The sequence below is a fragment of the Pseudorca crassidens genome, chromosome 7 (genome assembly GCF_039906515.1).
Source record: "Pseudorca crassidens isolate mPseCra1 chromosome 7, mPseCra1.hap1, whole genome shotgun sequence".
Lineage (NCBI taxonomy): Eukaryota > Metazoa > Chordata > Mammalia > Artiodactyla > Delphinidae > Pseudorca > Pseudorca crassidens.
Window position 1 is genome coordinate 10,118,349 of NC_090302.1, and position 18,990 is coordinate 10,137,338.

Genomic DNA, 18,990 nt, shown 5'->3' on the forward strand with positions numbered 1-18,990 from the left:
TCCTATTATTATCATTTTATGTATGAGGACATGGAAGAGCAGAGAGTTAAGTAATCTGCCCGAGGCCACATAATAGAGGATGCAAAAATCGTGAGAAAGAGCCTTCTAGATACGTGAATCTAGCAGTAGCACTTGCTATGGCCTTAAAAGGGGAAGAAGCAGGCAAGGTACACACATTCAGGGCACTTCTAGAAGGCTGGTGTAGCTGAAGCACGGGGTTGGGGGGTGGGGGTAGAGTGGCAGTAGATGATGTTGGAGGGCTAGGCAGGGGTCAGATCACGCAGCACTTTGTTGCACACTGCATGGAATTTGGATTTTATTCAAAGTATCATAGGAGCCACTCACTGAAGGAATTTCAACAGGAGTGTAACATGATCAAATTTGATGCTGCAGTTTGGTATCCACAGATTCAACAAACTGTGGATCCTATAGTACTGTAGCCCATATCAAGTGAAAAAAATTCACGTGGAAGTGCACCCTCGCAGTTCAAACCTGTGTTGTTCAAGGGTCCACAGTATTTTTCATCTGTTGGCAATACACGAGGGAAGGACAGGAGCTGAAGGTCAAGAGGTGAGGTTCATGGGAAGTTTGAGGAGAGAAGCAAAAGTATGCGCTAGTGGTCTCAGGTGGGGTGCAGGTTGGATCAAGAGATATAATAGGCTTGCTATACAGTGTTGAGTGTCTGTTTGAGGTTTATCATCATGAATTTAAAGTAAAATCAATCTGTACAGTTACATGATTTTTCTCCAGTGATGTTTAGCTGGGCAATGCAGAGGGTTGGGTTCATACAAGATTGGGGTTCTGTGAATTGTGTCCAGTGGAGGAAGAGAGTATAAAAACTGTATTTGCAAAGGAACGATTATAATGGCTCATGTAATCTGGAGGGTGGTATTGGGAAATAAGGGTGACTGAAAGATAATTAAAAGGTGGTGGTTCAACAGATTATAGGTTGGAGAATTTGAGGGACTATTTGAACAGATGAAGTAGAGGTATATTGAAGTGTATTCAGATTTTAACCCTGTGGTCTAGTGGTTAGGATTCGGCGCTTTGACTGCCATGGCCCGGGTTCAATCCCTGGTCCAGGAACTGAGATCCTGCAAGCCGCATGGTGCAGCCAAAATTTAAAAATAAATAAACAAAAGTAAAATTACAAAAAAAAGTGTATTCAGTGAGTGGATGTTCTAACTTGAGATTTTGGAGTTCGTGCAGATCTCTGGTGTACCCACCACAATAAGTGATTTGAGGTGGTGGATGAAAAGGCACTGGGGATGATGTGGTCTAGGGATTGAGACACTTGCGTATTGGACAGATTGTTCTTTTAGATGAAATTGCCAGGAATGGTGACAGGAATTGGGGTGGGAAAGACTATGAGCCAAGAGCTCAGGCCTTCAGTGAGGGAGGAGAATGACCAAAGAAAGGGTGGTGGGTAACAGAAAAGTAGAGGGAGAGGATGGTGTAGTTGGATGGCTTGGGTCTCAAAGGAACAGGGGTTTTTGTAAGAAAGGAGAATTAATAGTTTGGAAGTAGCAGGAACAAGAATACCTACTCCACCTCCTGGCCTTAAGGATTTGGGGGTTAAAAAGAACAAAGCAAAACAGTCTTCTGGACAGCAGAGGAAGTAGTATCCTTATGATCAGCAGGTTTCAATTAAGGCAAAAAGGTGGAGGGAATGTTTTTTAAAAAGAAGTAATGATGGGGCTTCCCTGGTGGCGCAGTGGTTGAGAGTCTGCCTGCCAATGCAGGGGACACGGGTTCGTGCCCCGGTCCAGGAAGATCCCACATACCGCGGAGTGGCTGGGCCTGTGAGCCATGGCCGCGGAGCCTGTGCGTCCGGAGCCTGTGCTCCGCAACGGGGGAGGCCACAACAGTGAGAGGCCCGCGTACGGCAAAAAAAAAAAAAGTAATGATGTATGGAAGTTTGCTGATTAGTGCAGGAGTTCCAGAGGAGAGTGGAGGGTTTGGGAGGGAGGAGAAAGAGGTGTGTGGGAGGGATTAGGGACATGTAGATCAGTGTGAGTATGGTTATTAGGGCAGTAATAAGACCAGAGACCCTTGAACTTCAGTTCAGATGAGTGAAGTAACAGATGTACTGCGTAATGGAATTAGCCCCCCATCGTCTCTGAGAAGGCAAGCCCCTGGTTCCAGTACTGCTAAATGCTTCCTTGGAGAATATGGCAGCTTATCCCAAGGTCTCAAGGAGTGATATGGCAGTTTTCAGGGAGGGCAGTTTATGCCAAGGTCTGATGATGACTTTTCCAAGGTCACACTGAATAAGTAACAAAGCAAATCTCCTGATACCAAACGTTAGGTCTGCTCACCACTCTGATTTGTTTATTTTAGTCGTAGTGCTCATTTACCTTACTGCTGGCAGAGCTGGATCCATTAGAACATTAGAAAATTAAAATTAAAGAAGAAGAAAAAAAACCCTTAAAACTAGACAATGTTTCCACTTTGGGACCACCCCAGGCTCATACGCTGGTATGTGCAAAAGGGATGAGAACACAGGCCCTGTGCGAAAAGGATGAGAACACAGGCCCTGGAGGGCAGTCGTTGTAGCTCAGTAGGGTCTGCATGACCGGAACTGTGTGCTTTACCCTCATGCATGTGCTCTGTCCACAGGGTCATGTAGGCACAACAGCAACCAAGAAGATCGATGTCTACCTCCCCCTGCACTCAAGCCAGGACAGACTGCTGCCAATGACCGTGGTGACAATGGCCAGCGCCAGGGTACAGGATCTGATCGGGCTCATCTGTTGGCAGTACACAAGCGAAGGACGGGAGCCGAAGCTCAAGTAATCCTCCCTCTTTTTGGCTGCTCTAGTCTCTGGCTGTCTCCTGGCCACCCATGCTGCATTCTGGGCCCGGTCAGTCTTTCTAGGCTTTGGCCTGGGAGCCAGACGTCCACACTGATCCAGGTCAGGTTGCTCACCAGATCTTGGGCCTGTGTAACTCAGGCTTATCTCAGAGAGTTTGCTTGCAAACAGACTGATAAATTTGTGAATCCAGACATGAGGAAATGCATTTTAGCAGGATCCAAACCCTTTTATGATGCTTGCTGATAAAAGGAGCATGGGCAGTAGTGGAGGGAACTAGTGTTTGTTGAGCACCAGTCATGAGTTGGGCATGGTGCTGGGCACTTCATACCTGATTTCTCATTTAATTCTCCCGCTTCCTGTGAGGTGAGCATCATGATCCTCATTTTGCAGAGGAGGAAGCTCAGGATCAGAGAGTTGTTATTTGCTGAAGTTTACACCAGTGGGAGATGACAGAGTCAGAATTTGTTTTCCAGTCTGCTTGATGCCAAGATTATTACTCTATTTCCTTTTGGTCTGAATTACAGTTTTCTTTGTTATCAGTCAGTGATCAATTTTTCTCTCAATTACTAGACTCTATTCCTCATTAAACTATTATATTAAAAACGTAGTGCTTGAAAGTAGAATCTCTATATCTGTACATCATAACTTGAACTTTAAAGTGGTTTGCTGCATTAGTTCTCCCATATTTGAATTTCTTATCTGACAGGCATCCTCTCCTAGTTTTATGTGCCCTTCCCAGCAGTAGGGTTTGGGATACAGCTAAATGTAGAGGATGCCTTCATTTTGGAAATGGATTCTCATGGAGGCTTTCTCTTCTCACATTTTGAGTTAGAATGGTCCAGTCTGTTAGATGTGTGTGTGTGTGTTTCCTTTAGGTACATTAAATTTGTACTTAAAATTATTCTTTCAGGTTCTCATTGACATTGCCCTCCACTTTGCCTGAAAAAATTGTGGATATGAAGATAATCCTTATTGCTCCTATGGCAATAGAAAGCCTTTTCAACCAGGATACCATGTAGGCTCAAAAAGGGTTGAGTCTGCAGCTGTGCTCAAGGCTGAGCTATGGTGTTGTCCCTTTTCAGCGTGAAGTGGAAGCAAGCAAGTGCTAGTTACCTGATGTATGTTGTCTGAGTTAATCCTTAGAACACTGCTTGATGCAGGAACCAAAACCAAGAGAGGCAAAGGAGCTTGCCCAGGGTTACACAGCAAGTAATAGGAGTTGAACTGTGACATACATTTTACAGATGAGGAAACTAAAGTGTAGAGAGGCTAAGTAACTTTTCTAAATTACACAGTAAGTGGTAGAACTGGTATTTAATCCCAGGATTTTCTTTTTAATTGAATGAACGATTATTTAACTTCTGTAGTGCTTTACAATTTCCAAAAGTTTCACACACGTGATTTCATATAATTCCATATCCCTTTTTTCTCCCTTCCCCTATATTGCCCCTCCTTCCCTCTCCCCACTGATAACGTTTTTTCTCTATATCTGTAAGTTTGCTTCTTTTTTGCTTTATTCACTAGTTTGTTGTAGTTTTTAGATTCCACGTATAAGTGATAGCATATAGTATTTGTCTTTCTCTGACTTATTTCACTTAGCATAATGCCCTCCAAATCCATCCATGTTGCTGCCAGTGGCACAATTTTACTCTTTTTTATGGCTGAGTAGTATTCCGTTGTGCATATATATACCACATCTTCTTTATTCATTCATCTGTTGATGGACACTTAAGTTGTATCCATGTCTTGGTAGGTGTAAATTGTGCTGCTTTGAACACTGGAGCACATGTATCTTTTCGAATTAGTGTTTTGTTATTTTTCGGATATATACCCAGGAGTGGAATTGCTGAATCATATGGTAGTTCTATTTTTAGGTTTTTGAGAAACCTCCATACTGTTTTCCACAGTGGCTGCACCAATTTACATTCCCACCAACAGTGTAGGAGGGTTCCCTTTTCTCCACATCCTCGTCAACATTTGTTATTTGTTAAACCCAGGAATTTCTGGCTCAGGAGCCCCACTCTTCACTATTACTTTATAGTCCTTACCATGGAACTCTGTTATAGGTGATATTAAAATATTTATTGAGTTCATGCTTAGTACAGGCACTGTGCTAGATCTGGAAATACAGGAGTGAAAAAGGCAGTTTATGCCATCAAGGAGGTTATTGTCAAAGGTAATAATAATAGACAATAATAACACAATACACTAGGCAATGATAATACAATACTATAATAATCCAATACAGTAGCACGCAAAATCCTGAGAAGCTCTGACCCCATACTTGGTGGTGAGACTGGAGTCATGAAAAGCAACCTTGCTTAAGCGACATCTAAACTGAAACCTGAAGGAGTAGGAAAAGGTGATGCAGAGAAGTTGAGAGGAGGGTGCTCTAAACAGAGGGAAAAGCACGGACTTGTGGTTATGATGACCCTTTAAGTTCATGCTTTAAATTCTATATTCTGCTTCAAATGCATAGTAATGATAAATGGAGTATGTTGTTGACATACTTGTATTTTTTTTAATTTTTTTTTTTTTGCGGTACGCAGGCCTCTCACCGCCGCGGCCTCTCCCGTTGCGGAGCACAGGCTTCGGACGCGCAGGCCCAGCGGCCATGGCCCATGGGCCCAGCCGCTCCGCGGCATGTGGGATCCTCCCGGACCGGGGCACGAACCCGTGTCCCCTGCATCGGCAGGCGGACCCTCAAGCACTGCGCCACCAGGGAAGCCCTATACTTGTATTTTAGTAACCAGTTAACTGTGGACTAGGAACAGAACCAAGTTCAGAAATAGGCAGAGTGTGCTGGGAGTTGATTCTTTCAGAGCATTACTTCTAAAGGAACATGCTGTGAATGAGTTTACCAGTATGTGAAATACTGATTTTTCTCAGGCTTCAGGGCAACTAGGTGGTCTGAGGGTAGTCAGAGCCTCCAGCCATCATTTCTGGGTACGGAACAGAGTCATCCATCTATCTGTGTGCCGTACAGATGCTGTTATTTTCTAAGTATCCCAAGATGTCAAAAAAAGTGGGAAACACTGCTTGAGGGTATAGGGACCAAAGGAACTTCATGCCTGGATGGGGACTAGACGAAGTCTCACTGCTGGAAACTAGGAGCTGGGGTGGGATTGTCCTGCCTATGAAAAGAAACTGAACAAAGCTGCCTGGGTCTGTGGCTCGTTTCAAGTTTTGTTTCTGGGGTGGCAGGGGAATAAGATAGCAGTGTGACCAGGACCTGGCCACGATGTGACTGGGTTTATGATATCCCTAGTGTCCCTAGTATCACCAAAGGATAGGAACCCTGAGCTGCCAGTGTAAGACCTGGCTCTAGACTGGAGGCCTCTGCTTTGATGAAGACGGAAGACAGTGGCATTAGACAGGGAGGCGTGAGAGAGGAAGAAAGGGAGAGAGAAAAAGAGAGGAAGCATTCCTATTCAAGAAGAGCTAGCAAATTAAAATTCCAAAGCAAACCAGTACAACTAGTACTAAGAAAGAAAGACAATAATCCGGAGAAAAATTCACACCCAACAAAATTATAATAAAGCAATCTGAAAATAAATTTCAAATAAACATATTTAAATTCATCAAAATGATGAAGGAATAACACCCATGGGTAAACTTCTAGGAAATTGTGAAACAAAACTGAGCAGATGAGAATCAAGAGGTGGATTTAGAAAAGAACCAATTAAAAGTTCTGGAAATATAAAATGCAGTTATGAAAGTTAAAAAAAAAAAAAGTATGTTGGATAAGCTTTAGACTGGGCCCAGTTAAAGAGGAAATGAATTGAAAGATAGTACTAATGAATTCAACTCAGGATGCAACACAAAGATACAAAGAGATACAAAGAAGGAAAGGTAAGTTAAGAGACATGGGGGAAAGATAGAGAGCCTCCCATATGTGAAGCAAAGAATAGAGGGAACAGCAGGGAAACAATATTTGAAGAGCTAATGCCAGAGAATTTCCCGGAATTGAAGGCAGATAAGAATGAGTCTTCGTATTAAAAGCACATACAAATTAAGTGGTGCAAGGATAGACTTTTCAACAAATGATGCTGGGCAGTTGGACATCCATAAGCCGAAAAAATAAACTACAACCTAAACCACATGCCTTGTATAAAATTAACTCAAAGTGAAATTGCAACTTAAATGTAAAATGTAAAACCATAGAACTTTTAGAAGAAAACAAAGGAAAACATCTTTGGGACTGAGGGCTAGATGAAGAGTTCTTATACATGACACTAAAAGCATGATCCACAGTAGAAAAAAAAAAAGATAAATTGGACTTCATCAAAATTTAAAACCTTTGTTTTACAAAAGATCCTTGGGGCTTCCCTGGTGGCGCAGTGGTTAAGAATCCACCTGCCAATGCAGGGGACACAGGTTCGAGCCCTGGTCTGGGAAGATCCCACATGCTGTGGAGCAGCTAAGCCCATGTGCCACAACTACTGAGCCTGCGCTCTAGAGCCCGCAATCCACGAATACTGAGCCCATGTGCCACAAATACTGAAGCCTGCGCATGCCTGGAGCCCATGCTCCGCAACAAGAGAAGCTACTGCAATGAGAAGCCCACACACCTCAACGAAGAGTAGCCCCCGCTTACCACAAGTAGAGAAAGCCCACGCGCAGCAAGGAAGACCCAACACAGCCAAAAATAAATAAATTAAATAAATTTTAAAAAATCTTTTTTTAATTAGAAAAAAGAAAAAAAGAATCTTATTTCCTTCTCAGTCCAAAAGCTGTCAAGCAGACATTCTGCCATCTCCTTTCCCATGGGTGAGAGTCTTCAGCTCCACCTGGCAAAAGGGGGTTGGGGAGGAGGGTGGCAGTGAGTCAAACAGTAGAATTTAAGGCAAAAACAATATCAATAGGGATATTTTGGTAAACTACATAATGAAAAAAGGAATAGCCCACCAAGATAATATAATAATTCTGACTGTGTATGCATCTAGCAACATAGTCTCAGAATATTTTAAGGTAATTTTAAGGAGCATCCTTGACTGATCCACAGTCAGAACAGGAAATTTCAATACCTACTATCAGAAACTGATAAACAAAGCAGACCAAAGATTAGTAAAGCTAAGGAAGATTCAAACAATTTAATTACCAATTCTGAACCCCCCAAATAGAGATTATTTCTTGTACTAGTTTGTAAACCTTTGAAGTTGAGTGTATCTTATTAAGATTTATATTCCTGAGTGTACCTAGCATGCTGACATTTTAAAACAGTTGCTCTGTAAGTATATGTTGAATTACAAAATTACGTTGACTCCGAAGAAGCCATGGTCTTTTGAAATTTTTTTCACCTCTTATGTGATAGTGGATTTCTCAGTTCTGTTTGATATAAGACAGTCTATAAAGTAAATACCTGGGATCTCTTCCTGTCAGGAAGTGAAGTACAGGTTTATTTTCTTTCTAGCTTGTTTGTACTTAAGTGTTGGAATAGATCCTTACTTGATCTTTTCCAGTGGGTTGGCCCTGTGGAAGAGCTCTTCATTCACAGTGGGGCAAATTGCTAGATGAATGGGAGAGCTTTCCTTTATTTTCAAGAAAATTATTTATTTGAGAAGGTTGTTCTCCTGTCTCTGTGCCTTGAAAAATGTCTATGGAAGTAGGCTGTGGCCTCTGGGAAGGAATGGAGAATTGGCTGGAATTCTTGGCTTCCTTGACTCTTACACTTGTTAATTCTTGAGCAGGATTGAAGTGTGGTATTTAAGATAATTTCCTGCTTATTTTGTTGCACTGATTTTGGAGGAAACTCAAATCTATTTGGAAGAAGCTAAATGAAATCATTTCAGTCTCTAGGTAGTTGAATATGTAAATTTTGACTTTGTTACGTAGATTTATGTTTACTGAATGTTGACCAGAAAATGTGCCCTATAAAATTTATGCTTAGAGATTTATCTATATTTGGGAGGCCTACTGTATAATAATGTTTTATAAATATTCTACAGATTCTGGAAAAATTATTCTCTATAGGTTACAGAATTCAATATATACTTATTAAATCAGCATTTTTAATTACTATTATGTTCTTAACAGTTTTTGACTATTTTTAGTCCATGAATGATTCAGAGAAATGAATTAAGTTTCCTGTGTGTGTATGTGATTTTTCTGCTGAGATTTCAGCGGTTTCCACTTTATATATATATATATATATATATATATATATATATATATATATATATATATACAGACACATATATCAGTGCACAAAAAGATTCATGCATTTCATATCTTTATGTACCTTTTTCAATGTAAAACAGTCCAATTTGTTTTATTTATGTATTGTGCCCTGCCTTTTTCTTTATTTCAGTAACAATGAGCTATTTTTTCCACTGTTCTTCTTTGTATTTCTCCAGTGTATCTTTGTTCAGCCTTTTACCTTTGCCATTTTGTTTTAGCTATGTTGAATACCTTTGTGAGGTTTTTCCTTTTTGGCCCATTCAAGTCACTGTCTTTTCATAGGGAAGTTTATCTTACTAACATTTATTATAACTACTGACATGTTGGTTTCATGTTAGTCTACTTGTTTTTTTTTTTTTAATTATTAATTAATTTATTTTGGCTGTGTTGGGTCTTCGTTTCTGTGAAAGGGCTTTCTCTGGTTGTGGCAAGCGGGGGCCACTCTTCAGCGCGGTGTGCGGGCCTCTCACTGTTGCAGCCTCTCTTGTTGCGGAGCACAGGCTCCAGCCGCGCAGGCTCAGTAGTTGTGGCTCATGGGCCCAGTCACTCCGTGGCATGTGGAATCTTCCCAGACCAGGGCTCGAACCCGTGTCCCCTGCATTAGCAGGCAGATTCTCAATCACTGCGCCACCAGGGAAGCCCAGTCTACTTGTTTTAAGCTTTGTTTTTTATGCTTTCTTTGTTTTCTTTATTTTCTATTTCGAATTTTTTTACAGTTCTAAAGCCGGTTACCTTTAAATCTCTTTAATAGACTTTATTTTTTAGGGCAGTTTTAGATTTACAGAAAAATTGCCCAGAAATTATAAAGTTCCCACATTATCTCCTTCCTGCCTCTCATTTTTCCCTATTAGTGGCATCTTGCACTAGTGTGGTACATTTGTTACAATTGTTGAACATATGCTGATACATTATGATTAAAGTCAGCAGTTTACATTAGGTACACTTTGTGTATTGTACAATTCTAATTATTGTATCATACAGAATGGTTTCACCAGCCTAAAAATGCCCTGTGTTCTATTTATTCATCCCACTCCTCTCACCTCTGGCAACCACTCATCTTTTTACTGTCTCTGTAGTTTTGCATTTTCCATAATGTAGGCTACTTGGAATCATTCCATATGTAGCCTTTTCAGACTGGCTTCTTTCACTTAGCAGTATGTGTTTAAATTTCCTTCATGTCTTTTTCTGGCTTGATAGCTCATATTTCATATGGTGACTAATACTCCATTCTATGGATATACGACAGTTTTTCCATTCACCTACTGAAGGATAGCTTGGTTGCTTCTACTTTTTTTTTTTTAACATCTTTATTGGAGTATAATTGCTTTACAATGGTGTGTTAGTTTCTGCTTTATAACAAAGTGAATCAGCTATACATATAAATATATCCCCATATCTCCTCCCTCTTGCATCTCCCTCCCACCCTCCCTATTCCACCCCTTTAGATGGTCACAAAGCACCGAGCTGATCTCCCTGTGCTATGCAGCTGCTTCCCACTAGCTATCTATTTTACATTTGGTAGTATATATGTGTCCATGCCAGTCTCTAACTTCGTCCCAGCTTACCCTTTCCCCTCTGCGTGTCCTCAAGTCCATTTTCTACGTCTGCATCTTTATTCCTGTCCTGCCCTTAGATTCTTTAGAACCATTTTTTTTTTGATTCCATATATATATGTTAGCATACGGTATTTGTTTTTCTCTTTCTGACTTACTTCACTCTGTATGACAGACTCTAGGTCCATCCACCTCACTACAAATAACTCAATTTCATTTCTTTTTATGGCTGAGTCATATTCCATTGTATATATGTGGCACATCTTCTTTATCCATTCATCTGTCGATCGACACTTAGGTTGCTTCCATGTCCTGGCTGTTGTAAATAGTGCTGCAAAGAACATTGTGGTACATGACTCTTTTTGAATTATGGTTTTCTCAGGGTATATGCCCAGTAGTGGGATTGCTGGGTCGTATGGTAGTTCTATTTTTAGTTTTTTAAGGAACCTCCATACTGTTCTCCATAGTGGCTGTATCAATTTACATTCCCACCAACAGTTCAAGAGGGTTCCCTTTTCTCCACACCCGCTCCAGCATTTACTGTTTGTAGATTTTTTGATGATGGCCATTCTGACTGGTGTGAGGTGATATCTCATTGTAGTTTTGATTTACATTTCTCTAACGATTAGTGATGTTGAGCATTTTTTCATGTATTTGTTGGCAATCTGTATATCTTCTTTGGAGAAATGTCTATTTAGATCTTCTGCTCATTTTTGGATTTGGTTGTTTGTTTTTTTGATATTGAGCTGCATGAGCTGCTTGTCACTGTTGGAGATTAATCCTTTGTCAGTTGCTTCATTTGCAAATATTTTCTCCCATTCTGAGGGTTGTCTTTTCTCTTGTTTATGATTTCCTATGCTGTGCAAATCTTTGAAGTTTCATTAGGTCCCATTTGTTTATTTTTGTTTTTATTTCCATTTCTCTAGGAGGTGGGTCAAAAAGGATCTTGCTGTGATTTATGTCATAGAGTGTTGTGCCAAATGTTTTCCTCTAAGAGTTTTATAGTGTCTGGCCTTACATTTAGGTCTTTAATCCATTTTGAGTTTATTTTTGTGTGTGGTGTTAGGGAGTGATCTAATTTCATTCTTTTACATGTAGCTGTCCAGTTTTCCCAGCACCACTTATTGAAGAGGCTGTCTTTTCTCCATTGTATAGTCTTGCCTCCTTTATCAAAAATAAGGTGACCATATGTGTGTGGGTTTATCTATGGGCTTTCTATCCTGTTCCATTGATTTATTTCTGTTTTTGTACCAATACCATACTGTCTTCATTACTGTAGTGTTGTAGTATAGTCTGAAGTCAGGGAGCCTGATTCCTCCAGCTCCGTTTTTCTTTCTCAAGATTGCTATGGTTATTCGGGGTCTTTTGTGTTTCCATACAAATTGTGAAATGTTTTCTTCTAGTTCTGTGAAAAATGCCATTGGTAGTTTGATAGGGATTGCGCTGAATCTGTAGATTGCTTTGGGTAGTATAGTCATTTACACAGTGTTGATTCTTCCAATCCAAGAACATGGTATATCTCTCCATCTGTTTGTATCATCTTTAATTTCTTTCATCAGTGTTTTGTAGTTTTCTGCATACAGGTCTTTTTTCTCCTTAGGTAGGTTTATTCCTAGCTGTTTTATTCTTTTTGTTGCATTGGTAAATGGGACTGTTTCCTTAATTTCTCTTTCACATTTTTCATCCTTAATGTATAGGAATGCAAGAGATTTCTGTGCATTAATTTTGTATCCTGCTATTTTACCAGATTCATTGATTAGCTCTAGTAGTTTTCTGGTAGCATCTTTGGGATTCTCTATGTACAGGATCATGTCATCTGCAAACAGTGACAGCTTTACTTCTTTTCTGATTTGGATTCCTTTTATTTCTTTTTCTTCTCTGATTGCTGTGGCTAAAACTTCCAAAACTATGTTGAATAAGAGTGGTGAGAGTGCGCAACCTTGTCTTGTTCCTGATCTTAGTGGAAATGATTTCAGTTTTCCACCACTGAGAACGATGTTGGCTGTGGGTCTGTCATATATGGCCTTTATTATGTTGAGGTAAGTTCCCTCTGTGCCTACTTTCTGCAGGGTTTTTATCATAAATGGATGTTGAATTTTGTCGAAAGCTTTTTCTGCATCTATTGAGATGATCATATGGTTTTCCTACTTCAGTTTGTTAGTATGGTGTATCACATTGATTGATTTACGTATATTGAAGAATCCTTGCATTCCTGGGATAAACCCCACTTGTTCATGGTGTATGATCTTTTAATGTGATGTTGGATTCTGTTTGCTAGTATTTTGTTGAGGAGTTTTGCATCTATGTTTATCAGTGATATTGGCCTGTAGTTTTCTTTCTTTGTGACATCTCTGTCTCGTTTTGGTATCAGGGTGATGGTGGCCTCATAGAATGAGTTTGGGAGTGTTCTTCCCTCTGCTATATACTGAAAGAGTTTGAGAAGGATAGGTGTTAGCTCTTCTCTAAATGTTTGATAGAATTCGCCTGTGAATCCATCTGGTCCTGGGCTTTTGTTTGTTGGAAGATTTTTAATCACAGTATCAATTTTCAGTGCTTGTGATTGGTCTGCTTATATTTTCTATTTCTTCCTGGTTTAGTCTCAGACGGTTGTGCTTTTCTAAGAATTTGTCCATTTTATTGGCATAGAGTTGCTTGTAGTAAATCTCTCATGATCCTTTGTATTTCTGCAGTGTCAGTTATTACTTCTTTTTCATTTCTAATTCTGTTGATTTGAGTGTTCTCCCTTTTTTTCTTGATGAGTCAAGCAAGCAGTTTATCAATTTTGTTTATCTTCTCAAAGAACCAGCTTTTAGTTTTATTGATCTTTGCTATTGTTTCCTTCATTTCTTTTTCATTTATTTCTGATCTGATCTTTATGATTTCTTTCCTTCTGCTAACTTTGGGGTTTTTTTTTGTTCTTTCTCTAATTGCTTTAGGTGTAAGGTTAGGTTGTTTATTTGAGATGTTTCTTATTTCTTTAGGTAGGATTGTATTGCTATAAACTTCCCTCTTAGAACTGCTTTTGCTGCATCCCATAGGTTTTGGGTCATCATGTTTTCATTGTCATTTGTTTCTAGGTATTTTTTGATTTCCTCTTTGATTTCTTCAGTGATCTCTTGGTTATTAAGTAGTGTATTGTTTAGCCTCCATGTGTTTGTATTTTTTACAGATTTTTTCCTGTAATTGGTATCTAGTCTCACAGCATTGTGGTCAGAAAAGATACTTGATACGATTTCAGTTTTCTTACATTTACCAAGGCTTGGTTTGTGACCCAAGGTATGATCTGTCTTGGAGAACATTCCATGAGCACTTGAGAAGAAAGTGTATTCTGTTGTTTTTGGATGGGATGTCCTATAAATATCAATTAAATCCATCTTGTTTAATGTATCATTTAAAGCTTGTGTTTCCTTATTTATTTTCATTTTGGATGATCTGTCTATTGGTGAAAGTGGGGTGTTAAAGTCCCCTTCTATGATTGTGTTACTGTCAGTTTCCCCTTTTATGGCTGTTAGCATTTGCCTTATGTATTGAGGTGCTCCTATGTTGGGTGCATAAATATTTACAGTTGTTATATCTTCTTCTTGGATTGATCCCTTGATCATTATGTAGTGTCCTTCTTTGTCTCTTGTAATAGTCTTTATTTTAAAATCTATTTTGTCTGACATGAGAATTGCTACTCCAGCTTTCTTTTTGAGTTCCATTTACATGGCATATCTTTTTCCATCCCCTCACTTTCAGCTTGTATATGTCCCTAGGTCTGAAGTGGCTCTCTTGTAGACAGCATATATATGGGGCTTGTTTTTGTACCCATTCAGCCAGTCTGTGTCTTTTGGTTGGAGCATTTAATCCATTTACATTTAAGGTAGTTATTGATATGTATGTTCCTATTACCATTTTCTTAATTGTTTTGGGTTTGTTATTGTAGGTCTTTTCCTTCTCTTGTGTTTACTGCCTAGAGAAGTTCCTTTAGCATTTGTTGTAAAGCTGGTTTGGTGGTGCTGAATTCTCTTAGCTTTTGCTTGTCTGTAAACATTTTAATTTCCTTGTTGAATCTGAATGAGATCCTTGCTGGGTAGGGTAATCTTTGTTGTAGGTTTTTCCCTTTCATCACTTTAAATGTGTCCTTCCACTCCCTTCTGGCTTGCAGAGTTTCTGCTGAAAGATCAGCTGTTAACCTTATGGGCATTCCCTTGTATGTTATTTGTTGTTTTTCCCTTGCTGTTTTTATTATTTTTTCTTTGTATTTAATTTTCAGTAGTTTGATTAATATGTGTCTTGGTATGTTTTTCCTAGGGTTTACCCTGTATGGGACTCTCTGTCCTTCCTGGAGTTGGGTGACTGTTTCCTTTCCCATGTTAGGGAAGTTTTCAACTATAATCTCTTCAAATATTTTCTCAGAACCTTTCTTTTTCTCTTCTTCTCTGGGACCCCTATAATTCGAATGTTGGTGTGTTTAACGTTGTCCCAGAGGTCTCTAAGACTGTCCTCAAATCTTTTCATTCTTTTTTCTTTATTCTGCTCTGCAGTAGTTATTTCCACTATTTTATCTTCCAGGTCACTTATCCGTTCTTCAGCCTCAGTTATTCTGCTATGGATTCCTTCTAGAAAATTTTTAATTTCATTTATTGTGTTGGTCATCATGGTTTGTTCACTTTTTAGTTCTTCTAGGTCCTTGTTAAACGTTTCTTGTATTTTGTCCATTTTGTTTCCAAGATTTTGGATCATCTTTACTATCATTACTCTGAATTCTTTTTCAGGTAGACTGCCTATTTCCTTTTGTTTGGTCTGGTGGGTTTTTACCTTGCTCCTTCACCTGCTGTGTGTTTCTCTATCTTCTTATTTTGCTTAACTTACTGTGTTTGGGGTCTCTTTTTCGCAGGCTGCACACGTTCGTAGTTTCCGTTGTTTTTGGTGTCTGCTCATGTTTTTATTCTCTTAACAGCATTTTTGGCAGAGCTGAAGTTTTTAATGTTAATGAACTCCAGCTTACCAATTTTTTTACATAGATTGTGCTTTTGGTGTTATAGCTAAAAAGTCATCACCAAACCTAAGGTTACCTACTTTTTCTCCTATGCTATTTTCTAGAAGTGTCATAGTTTTGTGCTTTACATTTAGGTTTCTGATCCATTTAGAGTTGATTTTTGTGAAGTGTGTAAGGTTTGTGTCTAGATTTCTTTCTTCTTTTTTTCTTTTTTTCTTCTTCTTAATATCCAGTTGAAAAAACCATCCTTTCTCCATTGAGTTGTCTTTGCTCCTTTGTCAAAGATCAGTTGACTATATTTGTGTGCATCTATTTCTGACCTGTAAGATTTTTTAAAACATTCCTTAATTTATATTTCTCCACCAGATTCAAGAGTGAAACACTATCTTTTTAGGGTCACCCATTTGTAAAAGAGAAAAAAATAAAATTCAGTGAGGTTTTACCCTGTCAAGAACTTGAGATGGGAGGTATGCACTTGTTCTTGACAGAAAACCACATTTATTTTACTTCATAGATAATTTAAGGGATTTTTAAGAATAATTTTGACTAGTCTTAATTTTTTTAAAATAAATTTTTATTTATTTTATTATTATTTTTTTTGGCTGCATTGGGTCTTTGTTGCTGCACACGGGCTTTCTCTAGTTGCAGTGAGCGGGGGCTACTCTTCATTGTGGTGTGCGGGCTTCTCATTGAGGTGGCTTCTCTTGTTGCGGAGCGCGGACTCTAGGTGCGCAGGCTTCAGTAGTTGTGGCACGAGGGCTTAGTAGTTGTGGAGCACGGCCTTCGTTGCTCTGCCGCGTGTGGGATCTTCCTGGACTAGGGCTCGAACCCTTGTCCTGTGCCTTGGCAGGCGGATTCTTAACCACTATGCCACCAGGGAAGCCCTGACTAGTCCTAATTTTTATGCAGAGATTTCAGTCGTGTGTTGTGACTCCATTGTACACTAGAATAGCCATTCCTTGCCTTCTTCTTTTCAGGTGTCCCTTAGACATTCAACGTATTTCACTGGTCTCTTATTTACTATTGCTCTTCATTAGGCTACTGACAGGTGAAGTACTGATACTAAAAACCTGAAGAATTTTGCTGTGTTATACAAAGCTGGTGTAGTATACTTTGGAGATTATCACAGTGCTCAGTGAGTGGAAGTTTATGGCTATAGAGCAGTGCTGTCCAAATGAAATGCAATGCAATCATTTCACACCTGTTAGAATGACTGTCATCAAAAAGACAAGATATAACAAGTGTTGGTGAGGACGTGGAGAAAAGGGAACCCTTGTGCACTGTTGGTAGGAATGGAAATTGATACAGGCACTATGGAAAGCAGTATGGAGGTTCCTCAATAAATTAAAAATAGAACTGCCATATGATCCAGCAATCCCACTTCTGGGTATGTATCCATAGGAAATGCAAACAGGATCACAAAGAGATACCTGCACTCCCACGTTCATTGCAGCATTATTCACGATAGCCAAGATATGGAAACAACCTAACTGTTCATATATGGATGAATGGATAAAGATGATAATGGTGTATATATACACACAATGGAATATTACTCAGCCATGAGAAAGAAGGAAATCCTGCTATTTTCAACAACATAGATGGACCTTGAGGACATGATGCTAAGTAAGATAAGTTAGACAGGGAAAGACAAATACTGTATGATATCACTTATATGTGGAATCTAAAAAAGCGGACACATAGAAACAGAGATTAGAATGGTGGTTACCAGGGCCTAGGGTGTGGGGGAAATGGGGAGATGTTGGTCAGAGGTTATAAACTTTCAGTTATAAGTTCTTGGGAACAGAGTACAGCACATTTGAAAAGTTGCTTAGGTTGCCAAATGTTCTCACCATGATGGAGGTATTGGCTAATACTACTTGGTAGTAATCATTTGGTAATACGTAAGCGTACCGTATCAACACCTTAAACCTGTACAATGCTATATGTGAATTATATTTTAATAAAGCCGGAAAAAATGTATAATACAAGCTACAAATGTAAGCCACATTTACAATTTTAAATTTTCTAGTAATCACATATTTAAACATTTCCAAAAAGCAAGTGAAATTACTTTTCATAATGTATTTAACCCATTATATCCTAAATATTATCACTTCAACATGTAATTGATATAAAAATTATTATTGAGATTTTTAATGTTCTTTTTTTTTTGGTCACGTATTAAAATCCAGTGTTTATTTGCTATTTACAGCACATCTCAATTCAGACTAGGACTCAGTAGCCACATGTTTGGAAAGTGCAGCTGTAGAGTATGCCAACACATGGTACAGCCATTCAGTGGATTCACTTCATTCTCACAGAGCCCTTGGGAAACTTGGTGGACCGCCTAGATAGTTGAGGTTTAGCTCATTCAGTATCGAGGTTTCTTTATTTTTGTAATATTTCATAGAAGCTCACCAACATGTGTTAACATTTTCCTCTGCCTTCTTAATCAGTATGTAACACAGTGGTTAAGAGTGTGGGATTCAAAGTCATAGTCTGGGTTTGCATTCTGGCACTAACCATTAGGGTGATCTTGGATGAATTACTTCAGCCCATGTATTCCATTTTTCTCATGTGTAAAATGAGGATAGAAACTTCCTATCAGGGTGGTTATGAAAATAAAATGAGAAAATACATGGCACGTGCTCAGTAAATGTTTGTTTCTGTTGCTGCTAAATACTGTAACTCCAGCAGCTACTACTGCAATGAATACTTGTATTAGTTCAGCAATAGTAGCATAATTTAGCCCTTTCTTGATGAGTCAATTAATGGTACCATGCTATGATACAGTGATGCCCTTGTGGGCTTATGAAAGTATCTAGGAACTTTTGACTTTACATTATACGTTTTCTGACAACTTAGCAATTTGAATTCTTTATACTCCCCACACCGCCACCCCCACCCCACCCCCCTTTTTTTTTTTTGCTGTCTGCATGCCTGCCACTGTCTACTCTCCTTCCATTTCTAGGTTGTTGCTTCTAATTTATACTCCTTAGAGTCTTCATTGAGAACCGTTTACCTAAATAATACAGCCTAAGGTGCCCTTCCCATCTGACCCCCAGCTATGCTCCCGTACATTCTAACGCATCGCATTCTTTAACTGGCAGCTTCTTGACACGCACCATGTCTGCTTTTGCTGTTTCCTTAGAAATGCGTTTCTCACTCTTCTTTTGATATCCTGCTTAATCTCAAAGACTTAAGTCCCTCATCATTTCTTCATTCAGCAAATATTTATGGAGTTCCAGGCCCTGGGTATCGAGGATAAAATGGAGAACAAGAGAAATGCAATTGCTGCTCTCAAAAAATTTACAGTTTGGTGGGGAAGAAGAAATTATCAAGTGTAATAGCACTTTGTAACTGGCTCATTTCACTTATCATTTGTATTCATTCATGCATTCAGTAAATATTTATTGAGTGTTTGCTACGTACCAGGCATTTTGCTGGGTGTACAGTG

The 18,990-nt window shown here is 39.2% G+C and overlaps 1 protein-coding gene across 2 annotated transcripts in view; it reads left to right on the forward strand.

Annotated features, from left to right (window-relative positions):
- The window catches only part of MAPKAP1 (MAPK associated protein 1), a 236,967-nt gene that overhangs the window by 104,014 nt on the left and 113,963 nt on the right, over nt 1–18,990 (forward strand). For both annotated transcript variants that reach the window (XM_067743307.1, XM_067743308.1), the window contains exon 6: nt 2,620–2,792. In XM_067743307.1, the coding sequence (XP_067599408.1) occupies nt 2,620–2,792 (173 nt within the window). The remainder of the gene's footprint in view (nt 1–2,619; nt 2,793–18,990) is intronic.